This window comes from Tachypleus tridentatus, chromosome 13 (genome assembly GCF_004210375.1).
Source record: "Tachypleus tridentatus isolate NWPU-2018 chromosome 13, ASM421037v1, whole genome shotgun sequence".
NCBI lineage: Eukaryota > Metazoa > Arthropoda > Merostomata > Xiphosura > Limulidae > Tachypleus > Tachypleus tridentatus.
The window spans coordinates 205,600,888-205,625,868 of record NC_134837.1 but is presented as its reverse complement, the minus strand read 5'-3'; the positions used below and the strand labels follow the sequence as shown (position 1 = coordinate 205,625,868).

General features: G+C 33.1%; 1 protein-coding gene across 1 annotated transcript; it reads right to left on the bottom strand.

The window, feature by feature from the left end:
* Positions 1-22,431, bottom strand: S2P (membrane-bound transcription factor site-2 protease). Its single transcript, XM_076474701.1, has 12 exons — positions 22,286-22,431; positions 19,592-19,720; positions 16,616-16,700; positions 15,347-15,619; positions 14,604-14,707; positions 13,111-13,378; positions 12,834-12,983; positions 6,705-6,885; positions 4,789-4,862; positions 2,842-3,037; positions 1,614-1,689; positions 1-657 (listed from the first exon to the last, which is right to left on the bottom strand). The coding sequence occupies exons 3-12, from the start codon at positions 16,685-16,687 to the stop codon at positions 447-449; spliced, it is 1,605 nt and encodes a 534-aa protein (XP_076330816.1). The 5' UTR covers positions 16,688-16,700; positions 19,592-19,720; positions 22,286-22,431; the 3' UTR covers positions 1-446.
* Between the last annotated feature and the right edge of the window lie 2,550 nt (positions 22,432-24,981).

The window sequence follows — 24,981 nt, the reverse complement described above, 5'->3', positions numbered from 1 at the left end:
CATGGTATCAAACTTTAATTTCATTCTAAAATTAAGATTTATCCAAAAACCTCAAAATGGAGAAATTTCTTAACATGCTATTTATTAATTTCACCTCAACTTGCTGTGATATTCTGTTACAGATTATACTAAAATCACAGTGAACAGAATCCTCTGAACTAAAGCAGTGAGAAAACAAGTAACCAGCCATCAATAAATTACAGGTTTCTGTTGAGTTAGGCCAAGTCACATAAGGTTACTTTTGGGACAGAAGTGAAAAGAAATTTGATTTGTACCTCAAATATTAGTTTTTGTTTTATTCTCTTTTGATACAAAACTTTAAGATTTCTTTAAAGCATTTTTTTTTTTCGAAAAATAGTGACACAATCACAGTTGATGAATTCTGTAATGTACAAATATACACATCCACTGACGAACAACTGATGCAAGGAACTTATTGTAGCTCTTCACTGTTGGCACAGGCTCCACAAACCAAGAAAAACAGTTGACCCTAGTAAACACGTACCACAATAAACCACTAAGTTACCAATAATGTTTCTGTAATTTTTCATGGGAAATACTGCATCTATGATAGTTTGAGCAATCCACTGTCCATCCAGATGAAAACAGGGTATTAAGTTCAAAATGGCTAATGCTCCTGAAAATGACACTAGGTATCTGACATGTCATTAAGCAAGTAATAAAAATAATTAACACAAAAGACACTAGGCACCTTAGGCATCGTCAAGTAACTAATTAAAATAATTCACTACACATATTGCAATCAAAATATTATCAGAATTGTTCTACAGTTACAACCATTTAAAACTTGTCTAAGTGTTTTACAGACATTTTCTTCAGTGTATCTACTTTGATTTATACTTCTGGCTTTCATGTATTCAGATTCCACCTGTTTACATATTTCCTCAGTGGTTTTGAAATTTTGTCATCACATAACAGCATGTTTTCTGCTTGTTTTCTTTTTTTTGGTGTGTATTATTCATGATTTTAGTCATGAGTTGAAATAACTATGTTATGGTCACTTTACAGTCATGAGTTTACATGACTATGTTATAGTAACTGTAATACCACTAGTTTAAAGTAATTACATTACGGTAACTGTACTATCATGATTTTAAAGTAACTACGATACGATAACTGTACTATTGTGAGTTTAAGTAACTACTGTATGGTAACTTTACTGCTGTGTTCCTGGTTATAACTTCACATACAACACACTATAATCTGTCTAAAGTGTACTCAGTTTTCAATACGGTAACTGATCATTTAGGAATAAAGACTCCTGTCGTCAACACATGTATGATGTTTACTTGTTAACCTCACTGCCGTCACCAGCTGACCAGTTAATTAAAAGACTAATCGTTAGTTTAAACCCTACCACAAATGTATAAGTACATAAATGTGCCATGCCAACTTACAACATCAGTACTGTAATATGAAACTTTTAAATGTTCTTTCAATCTAAGATAAGACAACAAAATTAAATAAGCTTTACTTATATGTCTAAGTTATGGATATTTAACATGTGAGCATATGTGTTTTATGTATATAAAGTAGTTTCAGCATCAAGTTTCAAAGAAAAATAAAAGAATTAAAAAAACGTTAAAGGATACTTTAAAAACGTTTCATACCCATGGATGACTCTAGATGGCATCACATAAAACTTGGGTATCCAATCAGATACACCTACTGAAAAGATAGAAAAGGTTTTTAATTTGTAAAAACACAATTTCTGAAATTCCAAAAAAACTCAACAAGCTACTTAATATTACATAAGTGACTAAAAGATTTTTCTGATACAGCTGCAAGTGGTAAGTTCTAACATCAGACGTTTTCCAACACAGCTGAAAGTGTACTTACAATTTTAGTTGTGTAGAAAATGGTAAAATATATTTAAAGTGTTACCTGAATGTTATAAAATATCCATTATTGAAATTTGTATCAACTATTTGGTGATGTATGCTCAAGGCGTATGTGGAACTTGGATGGAACATTATTCTTAAACTAGTTGTAGTTCTCTTTCCTTTCCAGTACTTAATACTAATTAAAAACATACCTTTTTATAGTTGGTCAGTATAAATTCAAACCAAAGTTGTAGTTAATGAAGTAGTCTATATCTAATTAATATTTAAGGCTACAGCTTAAATTTAAATAGTTTAATTTAGTTCACACTTTGTTTGTATAAACCTTCCTATCCACAGAAGTAACTCCACCTATCTTCATAGTCAGGATGGGAAGCAACAGTGTCAGCACATCGCTTCCAAGTTCCTTTAAAACAAAGTTTACTGGGATGAAATAGCAGAGGGAGAGATAAGGGAGTTATGTAACATGAATAAGGCCGTGGGTTTTAGTTATGCATTAATTAGTTTCTTAAGCACTTAAGACTCAAGGTTAGAAAACAGTAGAAAGGACAATTCTCAAGAATTTTGAGTTTGTTCAAAAGAGAAAAAAATAACCAGCATCTGAAAGTTAGGTTGGAGGTGAACAGAGGTTAAGATATTTAGCAAGTATTCATTTGTGCATCTTGTGAAAGGAAATAGAAGAGTAATTACAAACGATTTTACAGATACTGAAACAATGCAGTTCTTCCAGTTTGACATTGTTGACATGTGTGTGTTGGGAAATCTTCTTAAGTTGTACGATGAGATGGAATATAGTCCAGATAAAGTAAAGTATACTCCAGTCAAAATGGAGTCACCCTTCAGCCCAACCTTAGTTTGCATTTTTCTCTATCACTATGAACAGTCATGGCTTGGAAATGATTGCCAAGTATTTGCATTCTACTAATTGTCACTAAATAAAACCATCTCACCTACCTTGTACAAACACACGCAGTCTTACCTGCACTGTATATTTCAGCAGGTTGTCCAACAAAAAGCACGCTGTTACGATCCTCACGAGTCACAGATATCAAACGTGTAATGTTCTCCAACAAAGGGTTCAGGCAAACCAATTCGGCATTTTGACATGGGCTACTGGAGTTGCAAGTATGAGGGAACTCTGTCAACATCTTTCGAACTCGAAGACAGTAGTAGTGCTACAAAAGAGCCAATAAATCATATAGAGAACAAATTTCCACTAAAAACAAACTTCTGTGTTACTAATACTTGTTTTAATTTATGCAGCTAACAACTACTACCTATGGACAACATTTAGTTTAGGTATACAGGTGTTATTTAACACTTACCAGCATCTACTGTATTTTTGAAGTTTATTTTTACAATAATTCAATAAATGATATCACTGCGTACCATTGGAAAAGTAAATGTTTTTAGAGGCCACACTGATAAACAAAATCACAAACATACATCTTAATGAATGTCTTTCATATAAAACTGAGTGAATTGTTTTTAGGAACTTGACAATCACTAAACAAAACATTTCCCTGAAAATTTACAGCCTGCACCTGAGTAAGATATACTTTAAATAATATGTTGAAGTTAAAGTGAATAAATATTAACCTTACAATACAAAGGTGTTACAAATATAGTACCATAACTGATCAAGATGTAAAAATGTACACTACTAAATAAGAGAACAATTACATTAATTCTGTATGACATTAAGTCAGTTCTTGTAAAGCTTCCATTTTAGTTAATAGTAACATTTAAACAACTGTGTCACAATGAGGCCTTTAATCTGTGTGCACATTGTTTAGAAATAAACTAACTACTGACTCATCAGGCCAAAGTAGCTTACAGAAAGAAACCCTACTCTCTGTATGCCACAGGAATCAAGACTCTACAGGTGTATAACACTAAAAGTTTACTTTAAAATCTATCATCAGACCACAGACCAGGTCCACAGTTATTTCAAGCCTGCCATCAGACCACAAACCAGGTTCACAGATATTCCAAGCCTGTCATCAGAAAATGAACCAGCTTTACAGTCCAACATAAAACACTAATCCAGAATCTAATCTATTCAAAATGTAGATATTTAGGTTCTTTGACATCCGACAGTTATTCTAAAAATTCCTGCAATAACATGTATTCAGTAAACATAATGTGGAGAATAAATTAAGGAAACAGTAAAAAACAACAACAAAGAAGTGAATAATTGAAAAAAAACAAAACAAAAAAACTTTATCCACACTAAGAGTGCATATCTTTTCTTTCACTCACTGACTGGTTACTCGTATCTATTTAATGACCAATGGGGTTGAGAGAAGTTAGAAACTGAAATGCCTGCATAGGACAAGGACAACTGAAGTTATAGTTTACCATTCAAATCAAAAGTTGGTGACACATGCAGAAATGGAATTTGGTATACTGTACTTCAACTCTGTGCAACCTCTTAAACTGAATGAAGATAAGATATGGTCAAAGCGATGTAAGCTTCTAGACTGCCATACACAATCCTTACCCATAAACAAAAAGACTGGTACATATTTATTACCTTTTAACATCTGATTAACAAAAATACCATAGTAACATACAGAACTACATACACGTATGAAAACTTGTATAAATACATCTGAATAAAAATATATTTTATTGCAGTAATGTAAGAGTGAAATACCTACTCATAATTAAACCATGATTAAGATTCAAGGTCCTAAAACTTGCATTTAAAAATAATTTTAAAGTTGAAAACATTAATTAAAAAAAGTTCTTAGTACTCTTTGTTATTGTAATTTGAAAATATATAACTTCACTTTAATTATTATTTAAAAACTAACTTTAATCCAAGCTATAATATTTTACCATCAAATAAACATGTTGTGTCAATAGTAAAAGTTCATAACTTCAAAGTTTTAAGCAAAGTTAGAAGATACTTAAGGCTTACCTTTCTAACTTCTTCCACAAAACAAAGTTGACTTTCACTGATATTCCCACAACAGTCACTGTTTTGTCTGCCCACTGTCCAGTTTGAATGAAGGATTAGTTAAATCTATCAAATAATTCATGCATAGTTTGAAACTTCATAAATTAATAAAATAAACTGAATAAGAAAGTTATATATCTAAAACAGCTGGTATGGGTACAGAAAGCATTACATTGAGGAGCGAACATTTTGACCTTCTTCAGTCATCATCAGGTTCACAAAGAGAGAATGAGATAACTGACCATGTGTTTGAAGGTGATTGTGTAATTGAGTGTAAGAATGTAGAGGGCATGCTTAAATGTTTGATTACATTTATTAATATAGGTTTAACCCTTTCGGCGTGGTTGGTGACCACAGTCGACTTGAAGGCTCAGAGCGGCAGGTGACCTCCCTTTATTCCTGTTATTCTTATGTATTGAATTTAACATATATAGTGTTGGGTACAATCACTGAATATTTCAGGGACTTTTGTTGAGTTATTTCCGAGATATCATGCTTTTAGTACTAATACCGTAATTAGTTGAAGTATCAAACATATATATTCAGTGCCATGCTAAACATCAAAATTTTTTATTCAGCACCAGAAGGGTTAAATTTGTGTTCCTTTGTATTGGTTTATTTTGGGCTTGAGTTGTTGTATAAGTAAAACTTCTTTAATTTTGCATTTGTTTATGTTTGTTTCTTTATTTAGTATTTGAGTGTTTTCTATGCTTATGTTGTGTTTATTTGATTTGCAGTGTTCAAAACATGTGAAGGTGACTTTTTGTGTTGTTTGAATCTGGTTTCCATTTTTCTACTTGTTTCTCCAATATAGAAGTTGTGGCAGTTATCACACTGTATTTTATAAATAATGTTGGTGTTGTGTTTGTCAGTGTAGTTTTTACATAGTATAGACCTTAGTTTAGTGCCTGGTTTTTGAATAAATTTGGTATTAACAGGAATGTCATATTTTGTTGCTAGTTTTTGCCAAATGTTGGTTATTTTTCTGCTGATGTCAGGAATATATGGTATGCAGCAGTGTATGGTTTCTAAATAAGAAACACTTTTTTTTCTAAAAAAAGCCATGACTGTTAGAATCAATGAAAGTACAATAGTCAAAAGTAAAGTAAGAAATGTGACAAAAATACAACAGAAATGACACAAAATAAACTTTTTTTCATACATTTTGATGATCAAGTTCTTTCCATCAAGCACCATTTTGATGCCAGTTTATTTTTATTATTTATGTAGCTAAATGTTTTCTTATCTGAAAATGTATTTCAGATAGACGTTTTTCTGTAGAACTGATAGCTATTACCTCATAATACTGTTGAAAATATAGTTGCACTTGTGCAAAAATTACTAATGGAAATTCCATCCATAGACATATTCATATTATTGCATCAGTCAATGGTGTATTCATTGTTAGTCTACAAGCCTTCCACCAATAAGAGGGCAAGTTATCCTCCATGTGCAGTAATCCCCATGAGCACTCACATTTCAACACACGTAACTGGTGAGGTACACATTAATAAGTGTATGGGCAGGAATTTCATTCAATGTTTTGCAAATGAGCAACATGTTTTTGGCAGTGACATGAGGTAACAGCTAACAGTTCTGAAGAAAGGGGAGTAGAAGTTCTTACATTCTTAAAAATTAAAAAGAGAATGAGAGAGAAAAATCCACCTTACTGATGTGAATATTTCTGTAATTGAAAAAAGTCTTATGATATTTTATCATATTGCTTCTTAGTATCAAAATAATTACACAATTATATTTGCAAGGCTTCTTTTTAAAAACAAAACAAAACTGTACACTTTACCTAAACCCATATATCACAGCTAACACACAACATAAAATATTAACAAAGTGCATTAAAAAAAAGAACTAAAACTTACCTAATGTTTGTTTGTTTTCTAATTCAAGAAAATTTCTGCCAACACAATAACCAACTGGAGGCTTTGATGCCACAGCTACCAGACAATTTCTCCACATTTCCTCATTCCTTACTGCACAACCATTTATCATGGTTACTTTGTCCTCAACAACTAGTCCTGTTGGTCCAAAAATACCCGAGCTCTAACATCAAAAAGACCAAATAAAGAATGCTTTACAAATATGCCAGAAACTTCACAAGTTATTAAAAATTATGCAAGAAATAAGATATTTCTTCAAAATCAATAAAAACAGTAGTACAAAAATCTTTACAAATTTGTTCTAAGACTGCTTGTCCTTCCTTTAAAGTTATAAGAAAATGGGATTTACTACATTTTTTTTCCCCTGATAACCAAACAAATAACAAAATGTAATGTTCTATTTCTTACCATCCTTCAAACCTTTGTATCAACGTTATTTAGCCATATGGAAAGATTTTTAGAGAGATTTATATTTATAAAACTTTACAAGAGGGTGTATAACACATAAATAAAGACAAAACTAGGAAATTAACAATGTTTCAGCATATAATTATATATCTGTTTCTGTTCCCATTTAAGCAACTGATAGGAAAAAAAAACTTGTTTAAATGAAATACACAAAAGTATCATTTTATCAAAGCTATCAGAGAATTTCAATCAAGTTTATACACTTCTTACTGTAAGTATATACCTACTTTATTATCTGTTCATATAATTACGTACAGTCATGTGAAAAAGTTAGGACACCCAACCCCCTAATAGCTGGTGTTACGCCCTTTGGCTGAAATAACTGCAGTAAGATGCTTCTTCTAGCCATCTACCAGTCTCTGATATCGGTCTGAAGAAAGTTTGCCCCACTCCTCAATGCAGAATTCTTTCAGCTATGAGATATTTGAGGGGTTTCTTGGATGTACAGCCCGTTTCAAGTCACCCCACAGCATTTCAATGGGATTAAGATCTGGGCTTTGGCTCGGCCATTCCAGGACTCTCCATTTCTTTGTTTTCAGCCAGTCCTTGGTGGATTTACTGGTATGTTTTGGATCATTGTCGTGTTGCATGGTCCAGTTCTGCTTCAGCTTTAATTTTCGTACAAATGGTCTCACATGATCCTCAAGCACCCTCTCATACACAGTAGAATTCATGGTGGATTCTATGATTGTGAGCTGTCCAGGTCTGCTGCAGCAAAGCAGCCCCAAACCATGACACTTCACAGTTGGTATGAGGTTCTTTTCCTGGAATGCTGTATTTAGTTTATGCCAAACATGTCCTCTGTTCTGGTGTCCAAATAATTCAATTTTGGACTCATCTGTCCAAAGAACATTATTCCAAAAGTCCTGATCTTTGTCTATTCTCTCTAGCAAACTTCAGTCTGGCCTTGATGTTTCTCTTAGAGTGCAAAGGTTTCCTCCTTGCACACCTCCCATGTTAATTAAACTTGTGCAGTCTCTTTCTGATTGTAGAGGCATGCACTTTCACATCAACAATAGCCAGAGCCTGCTGTAGGTCCCGTGATGACACGTTAGGGTGTTTGGAGACCTCTTTTAGCATCTTCCGGTCTGCTCTCGGGGTGAACTTGCTAGGACGGCCAGACCTGGGCATGTTAGCAGTTGTTTTGAAAGCCCTCCACTTGTTGACTATTTTCTGGACAGTGGAATGGCTGATTTCAAAATCTTTTGGGATCTTTTTAAATCCCTTTCGAGACTCATAAGCTACTACAATTTTCTTTCTGAAGGCCTCAGACAGCTCTTTTTCTCTCTCACCATGATGCTCACTCTCACTTCAACAGTCAGGAGCACACCAAACTAAATGTTTGAGGTTTAAATAGGGCAAGCCTCATTCAAAATTCTGAGTAACAATCTTCTAATCATGTGCACCTGATGTGATACACGTGTGTGAGTTGAGCCATTTTAAGTGGGAATAAATGTGGGGGTGTCCTAACTTTTTCCTCAGAATATGCATTTTTGTAGAATTACATTTACAGAAGATCTTGAAAAGTCTTTTCTTCAGTTTTAATTGTTTAGTTATATTCCTATAGTCTCTCAGTATTGTTAAAATTGAGATTAAATATCTATATATCCAAAAATGTTACAAAAATAAACAGGCTTTCATAGGGTGTCCTAACTTTTTCACATGACTGTACCTATCTCTCTCTCTGGAGTTATATGTATGTGTCTTTCTTTTTGTGGTATATAAACTTTTGTCTGTCTCTTTCCATAGTTATCTATATCTTTACCTATCACTTTCTCTACTTCTAAGCATCCCTGTGTTTCTCTATGGTTATATAAGTATTTACCTATCTCTGTCTGCTTGTTGTTACATACATGTACAGTAAAACCTGTCTGAACCAGAAACTGCATAGGGCAGAAACCTGTACAAACTGGAAATATCAATTTTTCAAAATTGTCTTGAGATTTCTCTTATAATAGGTCCTCTATATTTAAGGAAGAATAAACTTCCTGTGGAATGGAAAGCAACTAATAAAGCATGAATGACAAGTGCTATATTTGAGGAACTTTTGAATAAATTAAACAAAAGAATGGAACAAGAAAACAGGAATATTCTACTTTTCCTAGATAATGCAACTTGTCATCCAAAAGTTCAACTTTCAAATGTTCACTTAGTCTTTCTACAGCCACTAGATAATGGAATTATACAGAGTATAAAACTGAAATACAGAAAATTGATGCTTCAGCATATTATTGCAAAGATGGACAACTATAAGAGAGCATCTGAAATGACCATGAAAATTGACGTGTTAGATGCAAATGCATTTCTAAGTCATTCAATCAAATGCATAATAAAGTGCTTTTGAAACTGTGGACTTATTCTTGATAATGGCAGAGATTGTGAAGAAGTTGTTTGTTATGACAATTCTAGCGAAATCCAAACTCTGATTGAAAAGATTGAGGCAAATTATTCTATGAACGTGGAAAGTTTTGTAAACATTGATAAGAATGTTTTAACAGAAACTGATGAAATTGATTTAAAATCTATAATAGAATAACAAGATGGTAACAGTGTGAGAGATCAGAAGATGAACAAAATGGAAAAAATAGCAAGGAAGTAGAAATTCCTACTTCATTGCAAGTGTTAAGTTATATGAACGCTATCAAATTGTGTGCAAAAATGAAGGGGGAAAAATTAACTTCATGAAAAGGCTGTAGAATTGGTATTCTCTTTTAACCACATGAGAAAGTCCATTAAAAAACAAAACAGTTGAAATTGGACACTTTCTTCAAACAAATTTGATCAAGATTTTGTGTACTTATGTATAATCTGAATGTCTATTTTTGTTCTTATTCTAATATATATAGCATAAACAGTATAATAACTTCATTCCTATACGTCTTACTTCCCTTGAGTCACGCAAGTATAACATTCCACTCAAAAATTATATACAATTAAGGAAATGCTTGTTTACTATTTCTGAGCTGGAAAACCTGCCTAAGCCGATATTTTTACTCGATCCCATGCGATTCCACCATAGACAGGTTTTACTATGTTTACCCGTCTCTGTCCTTCTGTTGTTACATGTACATGTGTGTGCATTTACCCGTCTCTGTCTGTCTGTTGTTACATGTATATACACTGCTAGCAAAAATCTTAAGGCCAATGAACATAAAGTAAAATATGCATTGTGCATTGTTAAACTCAACCACTTATTTGAGTGGAGCTTTGAAAGATGAAAATAAGGGAAAATAAAAATAAAAATCTTTTTAGCACTTAATAGGGAAAATGTGAACATTATGAAATTAGCCTAAATACAAGCTGGTCAAAAGTTTAAGGTTATATTGAAGCTAAGCGTTAATCGGTAAACACGTAATGAAATTTAGTCATTTGTGTCCAAGCATTAGTATTGTCAACATCTCCCACTGATAATTCTGCCACATTCAAACTCTGTCAACTTTTTAGCTTTTGTCATGTTTTTACCTAATGTAACACAGGAGAATGTCGAGCTGCAAAAGCAAGGTCTCTCTCAACGTGCCATCGCTGGTGAGATTAAGCGTAGTAAAACTGCTGTTGCAAATTTCTTAAAAGACCCTGAGGAATACGGAACGAGAATTTCAAGTGTTCGGCCCAAGAAAAGTTAACCGGCGTTGAGCAGGAGGATTCAATGGGTTGTCCGACAAGACACCAGCCGATCAATGAACCAGATTAAGGCTCTTATGGACACAGAATGCAGCTCAAGAACAATAAAACGGCATTTACTAGAGAAAGGCTTGGAAACTGTAAACGTCTTCAAAGGCCACGCCTCCTTCCACACCAATAAACAACTTGGTTAATCTTTGCTGAGAAGCGCCAAACATGGGACGTAGAAAAATGGAAAAAAGTTTTGTTCTTTGATGAGAAAAAAATTTAACCTGGATGGTCCAGATGGGTTCCAACGTTACTAGCACGATAAGGATATCCCACTGGAGACATTTTCTACACAACACAGTGGAGGAAGTTCCATCATGATCTGGGGTGCTTTCTCCTTTCATGGAACAATGGAGCTTCAGCTTATATAGGGGCATCAAACAGCACCTGGCTACATTGGAGAGAGCATCCTTATTGACTGAAGGCCCTCGCTTGTGTGGAAATGACTGGATCTTTCAGCAGGACAACAGTGCAATCAACAATGCCTGCAGGACAAAGGACCTTTTCCATGGCAAATAACGCGACTCTTTTGGACCATCCAGTGTGTTCGCCCAAACTGAACCCCACTGAAAATGTTTTGGGGTGATGGATGGCAAGGAAAGTCTATAGAAATAGACATCAATTCCAAACAGTGCATGATCTTTGTGAAGCTATCTTCACCACATGGAATAACATTCCAGCCAGCCTTCTGCAAACGCTCATAGCGGCCATGCCAAAGCAAATGTTTGGAGTTATTCGCAATGATGGCCGTGCAACTCACTACTGAGACCTCTTGTTGGGCATTTCCTACCCTGTTTAAGACTTCGTTTCAGTGTTCACATTTTCCCTATTAAATGCTAAAATTTTTTTTATTTTTATTTTCCCTTTTCTTATTTTCATCTTTCGAAGCTCTATTCAAATAAGTGGTTGAGTCTAACAACACAAAATGCATATTTTTGCTTCATGTGCATTGGCCTTAAGATTTTGGCCAGCAGTGTACACGTATTTACCCATCTCTGTCTGTCTGTTGTTACATGTATATATGTATATACCCATCAGTCTGTCTGTCTGTTGTTACAGATAGAATAGTTATCTACAGCTACTGCTTTCTAAAGATGGCTGTATAGCTAGCATTGATAACTGTGGCTACTAGCCTTTAAAGGCTACCACACAGCTACTGTCTTCTAAAGGCTACTGCATGGCTGACGTGGTTATCTACAACTACTGTCTTCTAAGGGCTAACACAAAGCAAACGTCGTTTCCTACAGCAACTTAAATTCTTGACATTTCTTGAGGGTATTAACCAAGTGGCTGTTTGAGTTGTATTAAATCGGTACAGTTACTGGAAGAATATTTGGTTTGTATAAAACACTGTAATTAATGTTTTTGATGTTGGAATTATATGCATGGTTTCCTGCAAGGTATCACAAGTTCAAGAACTGTAGTAAAAACACCATGCTGCTTTATGTTTTAGATGCTGCTGTAGATTTTCTAAAGCAGTTCTAGAGATTTTTTTCAAGAGTAACTTGTCACTCAAGAGGAGAAAAAGAAATCCTACAACAAAATCTGATATTTCAGATTCAGACTTCAGCTCTTAACAGCAAGGGCTAATGAGAAATATGACGGGACCACGTCGAAAATCATATTAATGCATAACATTAGCTTATGGGGGGGAGGGTTCAATGACATTTTAGGGGTCAGCCAATTTTTTTCCTCTGACTCTTGTTTGAGAGTGGCACTCTCACATAACTTTTACTGAGACACATGATCTAAGACTTAATTTTTACTGACATATTTATAATTTTCAACCATGGATATGCATTGAAAACTGAACACTGTATGCAGTTCTAGCGTACACAGGTGAACATCGATATATAATACAAAATTTAGTAAGGATAAAATACAGCATGTAGAGCATTTTGTAAACAAAACCTCTTATCTCTTAAGATTTTCATCTGCATCACACTATCAATATGTACCAATTCTGTGAGATACCTGGTCAACAGAGATGACAGAGACACCAGCATCACTCTGGTACAGCAAGCTAGCAAAGTAAGGATTCATCAACAGAAGCAAGCCAGCGATGCCAGCTAGTATCATGTTGTGCCATACGCCAGCACAAAACAGTTGTAACTGTTGCCAGTTCTAGCGTACACAGGTGAACATCGATATATAATACAAAATTTAGTAAGGATAAAATACAGCATGTAGAGCATTTTGTAAACAAAACCTCTTATCTCTTAAGATTTTCATCTGCATCACACTATCAATATGTACCAATTCTGTGAGATACCTGGTCAACAGAGATGACAGAGACACCAGCATCACTCTGGTACAGCAAGCTAGCAAAGTAAGGATTCATCAACAGAAGCAAGCCAGCGATGCCAGCTAGTATCATGTTGTGCCATACGCCAGCACAAAACAGTTGTAACTGTTGCCACGCTGACAACATGGAAACGTGTTCTGTTGGAAGATCTACGAAAGCTCCAGGAAATATTCCAAAGATAAAAAGTCCACATCCTTGAATTCTGACATTAGCTCTGGAAGAAAAAAGTATATTTTGTCCTTGCATCTGATATAAAATGGGAATGATAGTTACAACCAGGTTTAAAACAAATACACTAACAGGATCTATAAGTAAATAATGAATGTTTAACAGATAAAATACATAAACTAGAATTATGTTTAGATTATTTCTCACATTTTAGTTAATCTAATGAAAACTTAGTTTTGCACAAAAATGTTTTTCTTCACTTATTGTACAGATTAGTGGCTGACACACAGAAAGAAAGCCTGACATATGCCACAAAAGATCACTTGACCAAACTGATGAAAGATAAATTTATGAAAAAATAAATACATCTGGAGCAAAAGGGGCTAATCAGCCTCAACTCATATATGCAACACTTGTAATACATTAAATTAATACTTTCACTCCGTGTGTGTGGAAAACAGAAACAAAATATTCTTTCTAAAACATCTTTGTAAGCCTACATACACCAACAAAACATAGAGCTGCAAAATAGTTTTTTTTTATGTCAGTAAAGATAAAGTCTTTAATTTCCATGCTTTTCAGGTTCAGATACAATACACGTAAATGAACACAGTACACAGAATGATAAAGAACCAATGACCTTTGATGCTGCAACTTAACAAGAGAGCTATAGATACAGACCAACTATATACACTAACATATCCAGAGGTGTTGATGTTTAACCCTAACAAATACAAGTAATTTAATTTTAATTATTCACATTTTGTTATTTAAAATAATTTCAGACTAAATTTAGAAACTGCACTGGAACACATTAACATTTTTTTTTCTTAAATTAATTCTTTAAATGAGCAACAAAGTTGCCTGAAAAACATTTAACAGAGTATTATAGCACTAAGAGATTGTTATGAAAACATGTTACAGTAGTTGTAAACTGGATTAATATTGTACTTAATGTTCTGTCATAAGCACTGATAATTCTGAGCATTTTTGTTTAAAGCAGTATTCAAAATAAGACAGTCTTGAATAGCACAAAACCTGTACTACACATTTATTGTAACAAGCTAAGTTCATGATAAAAACATGTAATACTTATTAGAATTGTAAAAACAGGAGAAAAATATTTTCCACATGGATAAATATTGCAGCATTCAACACTTTTTTACTTTCTTTGTCAGAGGTTTTGAGAATAATAAAAGTTGGCATAAAGTTTTTATTTTCTGGAAAGAAACACGATTTTAATCTGGTTCAGACTTGAGGAGAGTACACACCTGACAGCAGCCAGGGCATGACCTATTTCGTGAATCACGCTACACACCAGGAGGGTCATCAGGTAATACAAGATGTCCGACAAAGGAAGATTAATTCCTGGCATCTATTAAACAGAAAAGATTTAGGATTCTGAGGCATTAATCAGGCACATGGAATAAAATCTATGTTCTGTTGTTAACACATTCAATTTGAATAAATTTAACAAACAAAACTAAGATTCATTTTTCATAGAAACTTAACTAATATTGTATTTTATCATATTTTATTAAATCATTGTTTTAACAGCTTTCAACATAAAAATTACATAAAGACACGATGACACTGTTCTATTTAATCACCAAACAGTCACTCGTGTTAAAGACTCAAAACTAATAAAAAACAACAACAACAAACTATTGACCAGAATTCTTGAAAATGTCTTTAACTTTCAAGAACAAATATCTACAGGAAACCTGAATATAAAGAAAATGGAAATTTTAAGAACTGACAGCTTAGAGAAAAACTGCAACAAAATGAATTCTCTGTGTTTGGACTTGAAACTATGAGTTATTACTGAAGAAGGTATATAATAAATTAATAACATGAGGTTTAATGCATACTTTAACTTCTATTGTGGAAAAGAATATGATTACAATTAATGGTTTAAAGCTCTATATTACAAATCAATTTGTACGGTTACAGATAACACAAGTCACTCAGTAAATACTCCACTTTAAAGATTTCTAAGGTGTCATCAACTTACAACAGGTTGAAGGACTTGAGAGTTTTGTTGTTCATACTCCTTGGTCCATAGCAGACTTTTTATTGTGGAAATCACCAACCATAAAGAAGGAAGCAAACACACCAAAGACACCAGTGCTCCAACTTCAAACCATCGTCTAAGCAGCTTTGGACGAAATCTTCCCCACGTATGTACAGTCCTATTCCAACTGGTAGAATACAACTGTAGCTGAAAGGGCTTAATTGTGAGACCCCAATCCTTCAATAAGACGATGTAAGGATGAAGCATGCATGACTGGATTCGACAAGGAAGATCAAGGATCAGAGAAACGTGTCATAGCTTGTAAGTTTACACATGAACAATACATGTTGTTGATATTAATTTCATTCAGGTCATTTCTGTATTTAAAACCTACAATCTGACAATTATTATTTAAAATGTTTTACACATAAAGGAAATTATTATTGTTACTGACGTGTGACTGTTTCATTTGTATGAGCATTATCTTAAATAACCCAAATTAATCAGTTTTGAACACATATTTTTGCTGTTTTTGTTTTACTTACTTCTATCTTTAAAGGCTTATTAATTATACTTTGTTTTTCATATTCCTATGATGCAAGGCTATGAACTAATTTTTACTTTTTATACTTCAACACTGAATCCTCTTGATTTATCTAATTTAATACAAAATTAATGCTTTCACAAGCACTCGGCATTTGATGGAAAAATTATGTAAAAATAATTTTTTTTAATTAAAATTTAAGCACATGTACTGAGCAAGACCCTAATTATTAAAAAAACTAATAATTATAGTTGTCAGAGTTAATTGTAATTTTTCTTAAAAGCTGAGGTTTTCATATTTGATGACCACATTATAAGATAATAGTTTGTTGGTAGATCTTGTAGCTTTCACCTGCTTATTTGTCCTCTTTCAGTCAGTTATGGTGTTAACAAAAACTAAAATACAGCAAGTTTTTCATTTACAAAGTGTTAGTACAAAATACAATATAAATATATTTGCAAAACCAATTTTAGCTTTGTTTATTAGTTTTACTTCACTTAGTAAGTAAAGGCCTTGGTCAAAGTTCTAAACATTGACTAAATAACGTACTGTTGTGGTAACTGTTTTCAATTTCTGAAGCGTGATTTAGTAAACAAAACAAACAACAACAATCATTATTTCAAAATGCTGGAGATACAAATTCTTGTAACATTATGATATATTAGTTATATTATAGTTATTACAAAAGTGTTTACATAATTATGCCACATAAAAAATATTCTCACCTTGAAAACTGTGTCAAAAAATCCCACAACAATCCAGAACAAAATGACTATAATAAAAGCAAATGGAAACATCTTGGATTTGAGGCTGAAACAGAAGTGAAGCCAAGTTTTTTGAATTTATCTTGTCCTCTCACATACCAACAAAAGCTGCAATAACATTCCAAACTTCTCCAATCAAACAGCACCATACAATAAATTTCTCCAACATCTTTTCTTTGACTTAACAAATTATATATCTATGAATACAGCACTGATAGAAAAGAAGGAAGAAAAATGTTGAGTATATGTGCATTAATTCAGTAACCATAACTCAAACTAATATGTCAAGAATTATCTTAAATAAATAATGACTTTGTACATGTAGGAATAGAGAAATATCTAAATAGAAAATAAATTAAGGAGAGCCAAATAAAGGCCAAAAACTATGATGTTTGTTTCTAAAATTGCATTAACCTTTAAAATGAGGCAATCATGAACTGTTGCTGCTACCTACAACATTGCTGCTGTTTAAGGGTTATGTATATATATTTAAAACTAGGCTAACTGTTACTTATTACTTGTTTTCAATGTTGAATTTCACACAAAGCTACATGGAAGCTATCTACACTAGACATTCCTAACTTTGAAGTGACATACTAGATATAAGACAACTAGTCAACACCACCCACCATCAAATCTTTGGTTAATCTTTATCAACAAATAGTCAGACTGATCATCTCATTATAACCCTCCACAACTGAAAGATCAAGCATGTTTCATAGTAGGATTTGATCCCGAGATCCTCAACACCAACGGAAACATCCCAACTCTCCAGACCATGCTAGGCCTACTGTTAACAGATACTCAAACATAATAGCTCTTAGTACCCAGTAAAAGCTGCTAAAACATTTGTAGGCTTCTAACTATTTATGTATTAAAATATTTAAAACATTTCAGCAGCCATAATAATGTATATGTACTGTGACAGTAATAAACCTGTCTCATTGTAAATGTTAATGTTGAAATTACTGCTACAATATCTTAGTCTTCAAATTATAACTGATTGTAATTCTGGTCTTCTACACAACTTTCAGTGGTGATAGGCGAGGCTAAAGTCTGTAGACTCAGATCATTGTGTTTGTTCCAAGAGGGTTAAATGTTTGTTTACTTGGGCAGTATAAAGTCAGTATTTATTATTGTTACTCTGTGTTCTCCATGTATCAACTTTTTCAAACCTTCATTACTACATCTAAACTTCAATATTTACATTGATAACTTTTAATTAATGACATGAAAAAGCAGTTAACTTGTGTTATAAATAACATAATTTCATACTGTTTGAACAAAGTAAGCTAGAGAATAATGAATAGAAAAAAAAAAAATTATGAGCATCTTGAATAGGCTTATTTTTGTGGAAATAAGCTACATTCTGTTTTGACAGGAAACTGGTCTGTCTCTTTCGAGTATGACTAAAGTTCTATGAAAACATCTATTGTGTTCCCAAAAAATAAATCACTTTTTGCCAGTTTATTATTATATTAACATATTGTTCTTCCATATTTAGGTTAGAGAAACTGGATATTTAACTTGGAATTTAGCTATTGCTCTGGGGGGGGCATGTACTGTCAACAGCAGGCAAACTACCGAGTTTCCTTTAATATACAGGTCTTCGTCATTCCTCGCTTGTTGAAAACAGTTTGCTGTAGCAACACAGTGTTACCAACGTGAAATACATCTAACATGGACTCATTTTACTAGTAGGTTATAGTCCTTCACCTGTCGGTGTCTTACTTCATCTACTCTTACAGACAGACTTTGAGGTAATGTATATGGTGGAAAGTGAGCAGGGCCTACCATGAGTACTGTGAGAGGTGTGTTTTCACAAGCTGCCAACAGGCGTGGCGACTGTCCAGCTGACTAACAAAGTGAGCTATTAGGTTGAGAGGTACCGAATTTATATGTTGCATCGTCTGCCATCAAAACTCGGTACATTACTATAAGTGAGAAAGCCATTTCATCACATTTAGTAATCCAATGTTGCTTCTATTAATCAAGAAATTGTACAGACCACACATGGGAAACTTTAATCTCTTTATTTTTGTTATTTATGTGAATGGATATATGTTACCACTTATAAAGCATCTACAAGTAATTAAATGTTTATCAGGTCACTCCTTCAAGACATCACTCTTTGTAGTGAAAATTTAGGTCACATCTTCCACCTACCAAGATTTCAATAATTTTAAATGCATAAAAAACTGATAAGGTAATTTGTTATTTTTCAGATGAACACAAAGATGGTTTATTATCACTATCCTTCTATTTCATTTAGCTTTGAGTACACTAATGCACTGTTTCTCGACACTTCCAGTGCCAGGAACGAGCTCTATAAACTATTGTGGCCTAGATGGGCAGGGTGATGGACTGATGGTGGAAGATGTAAAACCTGCTTCAAGTTGGTGACCAGTAATGTCTTATCATGTGTTCAAATGAGAAATTGTACAACAAAAGTTTCTTGATGTGCACATATTAGAGTAAATCAAAATTACATTAAAACAACTGACTATGGAGTCATAAAAATGACAGTAATCAAAGTTGTGTGTCAGTAGACATATTTTACACATGCAAGTGTCTTAAGCAAATAATTATTGTTAATTTCTTTTGAAATAAAAACATGGACACTTTTAAGGAAATGCAGTATGATAAAATGGGATAATTAGTTCAACAAGTCAGATGTATGAAATTTCCATGACACATAGCGAAATATCATGCCAATTCTGGAAAAATAATCATATCCATATTAACTGTGGCTGCCTACAGAAAATAGATGAAAAAAAATAATAAAAATTATAGAATGAATCTACATAAATAAAAACAACTGGCTATGGAATAATAATAAAGACAGTAAGAAAAGTTTTGTGTCAGAAGACAGGAATCTGCATACACAAAAATTGACTATAGAAATCTTAGTTTTCATTTGTTGACAATTTGAAATACCTTATAGAAGTAAGTAAGAGAGAGAATCCTTTCTTTGTGCAAACTGGCCACTACAAGCAAACAGGGTAGATCTAATTCTACATTTCCTTTTCCCCTCTTGGATCTGTGATGCTACTGCTACCTACAGACCTGAAGTAATTTAAAGAACCATTAACCACCATATTATTAGAAGCACACTTCCACCACATACACAAACTTACTACTTCATAACACATGTCATTTCAAACACAACACACAGCCAAATAGCCTGTTGATGTTACCTCAATTTATATTGACATCCAACTCCAAACTACGATAAGAAACTGGTTTTCTTATAACCATTCACGATCTCTAAATTATATCTTCAATCTCTTAAACTTGTTCACTGTCATAGCTTTTATTACACATGAAGATAGGCTAATCTATTAACCATAATCTACTTACAAAGGACAATACTGCTCAACTAAAGTCATATTGGAGTTTTCTGTATCTTACTTAAACTCAATTCCTACAGCCTCCAAATTTTTTAAATCATTATCAATAATAAAGAAATTTAAATTTTTAAATCTTAAAATTCTCAATCATGTCTACTTATATCCTTCTATTTTCCAATACACATATTCTGGTACACAATCAGGAGGTTTTTGATGATGGCCCTATTTTTATACATTTCTCTCACACCCAATTATAACTTTTATACTTTGTGCATATGGATAAATTTCTAATTTATACATGGGTATTGTTTGGTTAGAGACAAGTTTGATGGCACATAATCAACATATAACTTAATGCCAACTGAAACATCACCAGTTTTAAAACAATTTGAGCAGTATAAAATACAAGATGATTTTTTTTAATATCCTAATGAGCAAAAAAAAATTAGAAAGTAAGTGAAACCATATTAGCTTCAACTCTAAACTTAGGTCTAAAAGTGGACATTAGTTAATCTAACTGTTATGACTTGTAGTCAACGAAATAAAATGTATTTATCATTTACAGACTAGACTTCATTCTTCTTACAAAGTTATGCAAAAGAACATACCCAACAAAAACCATTACAACTGAAATAAAAATAGACACAAATAATTAAATATATATATGACTTTTATAACTAAGAAAAAGCACAATCTGTGTGATTAATATTCCTCAAATTACACCTACTAACAAATGCACCTATGCAATGCACAGTGAGAGGTTTATGAAAGTTAAATCAGTTATGATTCATTTATTAATTTTATACTAAGTATAGATTAATGCAATTACTAAAAGTTTGTTTTTTCTTAAATATACCAGTAATAATTAAAAGTATGAATATTGTATGTATACACCATGTAGAGATACCACAACCAGGGGTAATATAGTACCCCCACATTTACATATTTGACATATGCAGCAAATATAAATTATAACACTTGCATGACTAGCCAAGTACCTACACCACCATGTAATGACAGGAGAAATTCCATCAGTTACCCTAGTGGTCATCTCCAATGACTAAGCTATATTCAGCCATAACTGGAACTATTATATCTCTACATTTTAAACTAAAAATAACTCCTTGAATCTTTAGGAATCATTCTTGTTAATTAAACCATATTTAACAAGTATAGACAGAGAAGTGTTGGTGGATTTTAAGAACAAGCAGACAAACATGTCTCTTAAATTATAGCAGGATTAGTTGTTAAAATTATAGAAATCTGTTACTGAAAAAAAAGAGCTAAACTTTTCTTCGAGTTATAATTATTTGTTTAAAGTCAAATTTTCCATATTATGTCTTCCTCCTACTTCAGTCATTAGATAATTAATGTACACATTTTCAAACAAGTATCATGGATTTAGAAAGTTTGATTTGCGACATGTATAACTTCTTTCTGTTAGTGCTGAATCTCTTGAGAGTAACAAACATCACTGTGGGAACTAGAAGTTCAGTCTTAATTTGGAGTTAGCTATTTCACCGATATTTGTAATCCAAGCCCCTCCTTATTTTAGAGATTTAGTAAATGAACTGCAACAAATACTAATTTTTTAAAGATTTATAACTATATTCCAGGCCACTCAATTAGGTGATAAAGAGGGCCATATTGATACTTCAAATTTCTCATGACATTGAACTTTTTATTGATCAGGCACAGTTGGACAATCCTAGATAAATCTATAAAAAAAAAGGATGTTGAATCCTCACCTTAAACTAAAAAGGTTTCAAGATTATTTTTGTCTGATCACAGAAATATCCCAAGATAGATCCACTGTTATTTACAATACACAAATATGTGGATAAAAAGTTTGAAATATTTAACTTCGTTCATAAGTATATAAAAACCCTTCAAGTCCTCAAGCAGAACTATATAGAATATAAACTGTCCAAAAATAGAGGGGATCAGATAGCATGTAATTCCGGAGGTAAGAAGTGAACAGACTAAAAAGTATGCAAGATATTTCAATAATTACTATTGTATGTTGAATAGAGAGAGAAAATCATAAGTAATAAAGTTTTGGGAATTGGCAGATTAAAATTTCCGTGAGTAAAATGTAAACTTTTTATAAGTCACCACATGCAAGAAAGATATAACTTTTACAATGGCATACACATCAGAAATAAAAATGACATAAAAACTGTTTTAACATACATTGTTAAACACTACACAATTACATAAAAAAAAATGTGGAAAATCGGAGATCATATTCTACGACGTCTCACAGAACGACAAAAATTACCTTTTCTACACTGCATCAAAATTATAGTTATGCACATTTCAGGAGCAAAAAAAAAATCAAACAGCAAAATAAATATGTTAGATTTAAAAATATATTAATTATAGTATTTATTCTGCTACACTGAATAAGTTCGTATCTCTTTATACGTTTTTAATCTTAATACTTTGATAAATACTTTAATAGTGGCGTAAAATATTAATCAATTAACAAACCTGAATCATAGTATGAAGTTTAGTGAGTTGTAACTAACTTGAAAGTAAAATGCCAGTCATATAAAATCACTTACTTTTATAATAAAAACATAATGCCACTTTTCATACAATTACTTCAGTCATTTATAATGATACTGAACATGAAGGATGACGCATGAAACCAGTGGAATATAAAAGGTTTTTCCAGTTAAAATAATTCCATTAATTTTAAATGTAATTTACTCAGTGTCGGCAGGTCTTATACGAAGAAAAGCAAGACTTGATATTCTGTCATATATTTATAAAACAAACCCGAAAAGTAAAACCTACAACTTAACAAGTTTTAAATTTGTTACGTTCATTCGCAACTCGACAAATAATTTATAAATGGCGTATTTTTCCGCGCTAAGACGTTTGGATATCTTTTTGTAATGTTACCTTTTGTAACTTGACATTCACAACTTTAGTCAATATGTAAAGGTAACACATTTCTCGTGTTTTTTTATCCTAACTTTTAAGTTGTTACTCTAAGATAGTATACGTTTAATTAGTTTTCTCTGGAAATGAGTATCATCTTATTAGTATTAGTAATTTTACTGAGATTAATCAAATGCCTGGTTTAAGATCTTAGGATTTTGTTACTACTTACATCATAGCTAAATCAGTTTGTCAATTAAACAGTTTCACTGATGTTAAAGGAACGAAGTCACCCAAGTCAATACATTGTTCAAACCAATAAGTCACAAACAAACGCAAACGAACTTGGCAGGGGTTTAGTTTAGAGAGAGAGAAGTCTGAAGAATTCTCTCTCCAACTAGGGTGGTCAGAAACGTTGTGGTTCCTCTTCGTCCCCTTACGTTGAACTTTACATGAAAATTTGTCTTTATTTGTTTTAATTTCTTTAAGGTGAAGAAGTGAGGTGGGGATATGAAAGTGACGCGAGAGAAGGGAGACCTGGACAAGAGTGGCATAAGAGAAGTAAGACAGGCCAGAGACAGTGGTCAGAATAACTTGACGGCTGGCCATTATTAAACATTGACTTGAGATTGACTTAAACGGCTATTTTCCGGACAAGGCAAGAATGTTGCCTTGGCTGGAATCTACAGATCCAATGCCAGAGCCTTAGCTGTGGGGGAAACGGGAGTACCCCGAGAAAACCCACTTTCACGGCTTGGGCGCCGAAAAATCTACCCAGACAGTGCCCAGAAATAGCTGGGAAGAAAATCGTGGCTTTTGAAACATTCTGAAATAAAAAGAAAACTGATGGATTGTAGCAATGGTATACATGTGGCTGGTTGTCTGGTAACTAGGACAACTGCTAGCTGCGGTCGTGTAGAATAGGTAGGAACTTCAGGTTGAACTTGCGTTCACACCTGATGCCCAGTGGTAATAGAGAAAAACGTGAGCTTGGTGGTGAATCAACTGGCTGTTCTTCTTCAGCAAATTGTTCTTCATCGCTCTGGGATGCTTTGTTTCTTCTTGTTATTTTCGTTTGTGTCTTCTGAGTGATTCATCTAATAATAAGTCTTACCGCATTTGAACATATATCTATAAATCTCAACGAATCACTTTAAATCTATGTTTTTTGAATTTCGCACAAAGCTACTCGAGGGCTATCTGTGCTAGCTGTCCCTAATTTAGCAGTGTAAGACAAGAGGGAAGGCAGCTAGTCATCACCACCCATCGCCAACTCTTGGGGTACTCTTTTACCAACGAATAGTGGGATTGACCGTAACATTATAACGTCCCCACGGCTGAAAGGGCGAGCATGTTTGGCGCGACGGGGATGCGAACCCGCGACCCTCAGATTACGAGTCGCACGCCTTAACACGTTAGGCCACGCCGGGCCAAGTAAATGCAAAACTAAACTATTAATCTTGATAACCATTGAGAATTTATAATACTTACTCTCATTGTAAGCAATAACAAATATTTTAATACTTACTACGTTCTTAATTAAATAATATTAATTTTAACATAACTTAATCACTAAAAGTAATATTGAGACAACATACCAGTTAAGTTTATAAAATGTTCCTTCTACTAGTTGTTTACCACAACATTCCGCTGTAATAATTTGCAATTCCACGTGAGAATTTCAATAGTTATAAACGTAATTTTTGTCGACTTCAAACGTGGTGTCAGTTATTCTTTTATTTAGTAAAAAAATTACATATAAAAATGTTGAAAAACGACAGGAGTAGCAAATCAAAGAATAACTAAGATTACTACATAGTCTTTTATTTTACTAAAATTTAATTTTTTGTGAAGAAAATAACATAAAAGTAAATAACCAGTTAGTCCGCTGAATAATAATTACTTTTTAGTTGTGATGATTTTTCATGTTATCTAAAGAATCTGAGTAAAGAACTATACATTTAAAAGAAATAGGGTAATATTTAGTGAGTGTTCTTTTCATTGTGGTGTCTGGCCAAATGGTTAGGATGCTCGTCTTGCAATCTATGGGTACCATCTAACATACTCGCCATTTCAGCTGTGTGAGCG

Excerpts from the sequence above, each read along its gene's own strand:
- S2P (XM_076474701.1), bottom strand. The coding sequence starts at position 16,687 with ATGTTTCCATTTGCTTTTATTATAGTCATTTTGTTCTGGATTGTTGTG. Across the intron at positions 14,708-15,346 it reads CTCAAGTCCTTCAACCTGTT|ATGCCAGGAATTAATCTTCC; the intron begins GTAAGTTGATGA and ends TCTGTTTAATAG. Across the intron at positions 3,038-4,788 it reads TTGTGGAAGAAGTTAGAAAG|CACTACTACTGTCTTCGAGT; the intron begins GTAAGCCTTAAG and ends GCTCTTTTGTAG.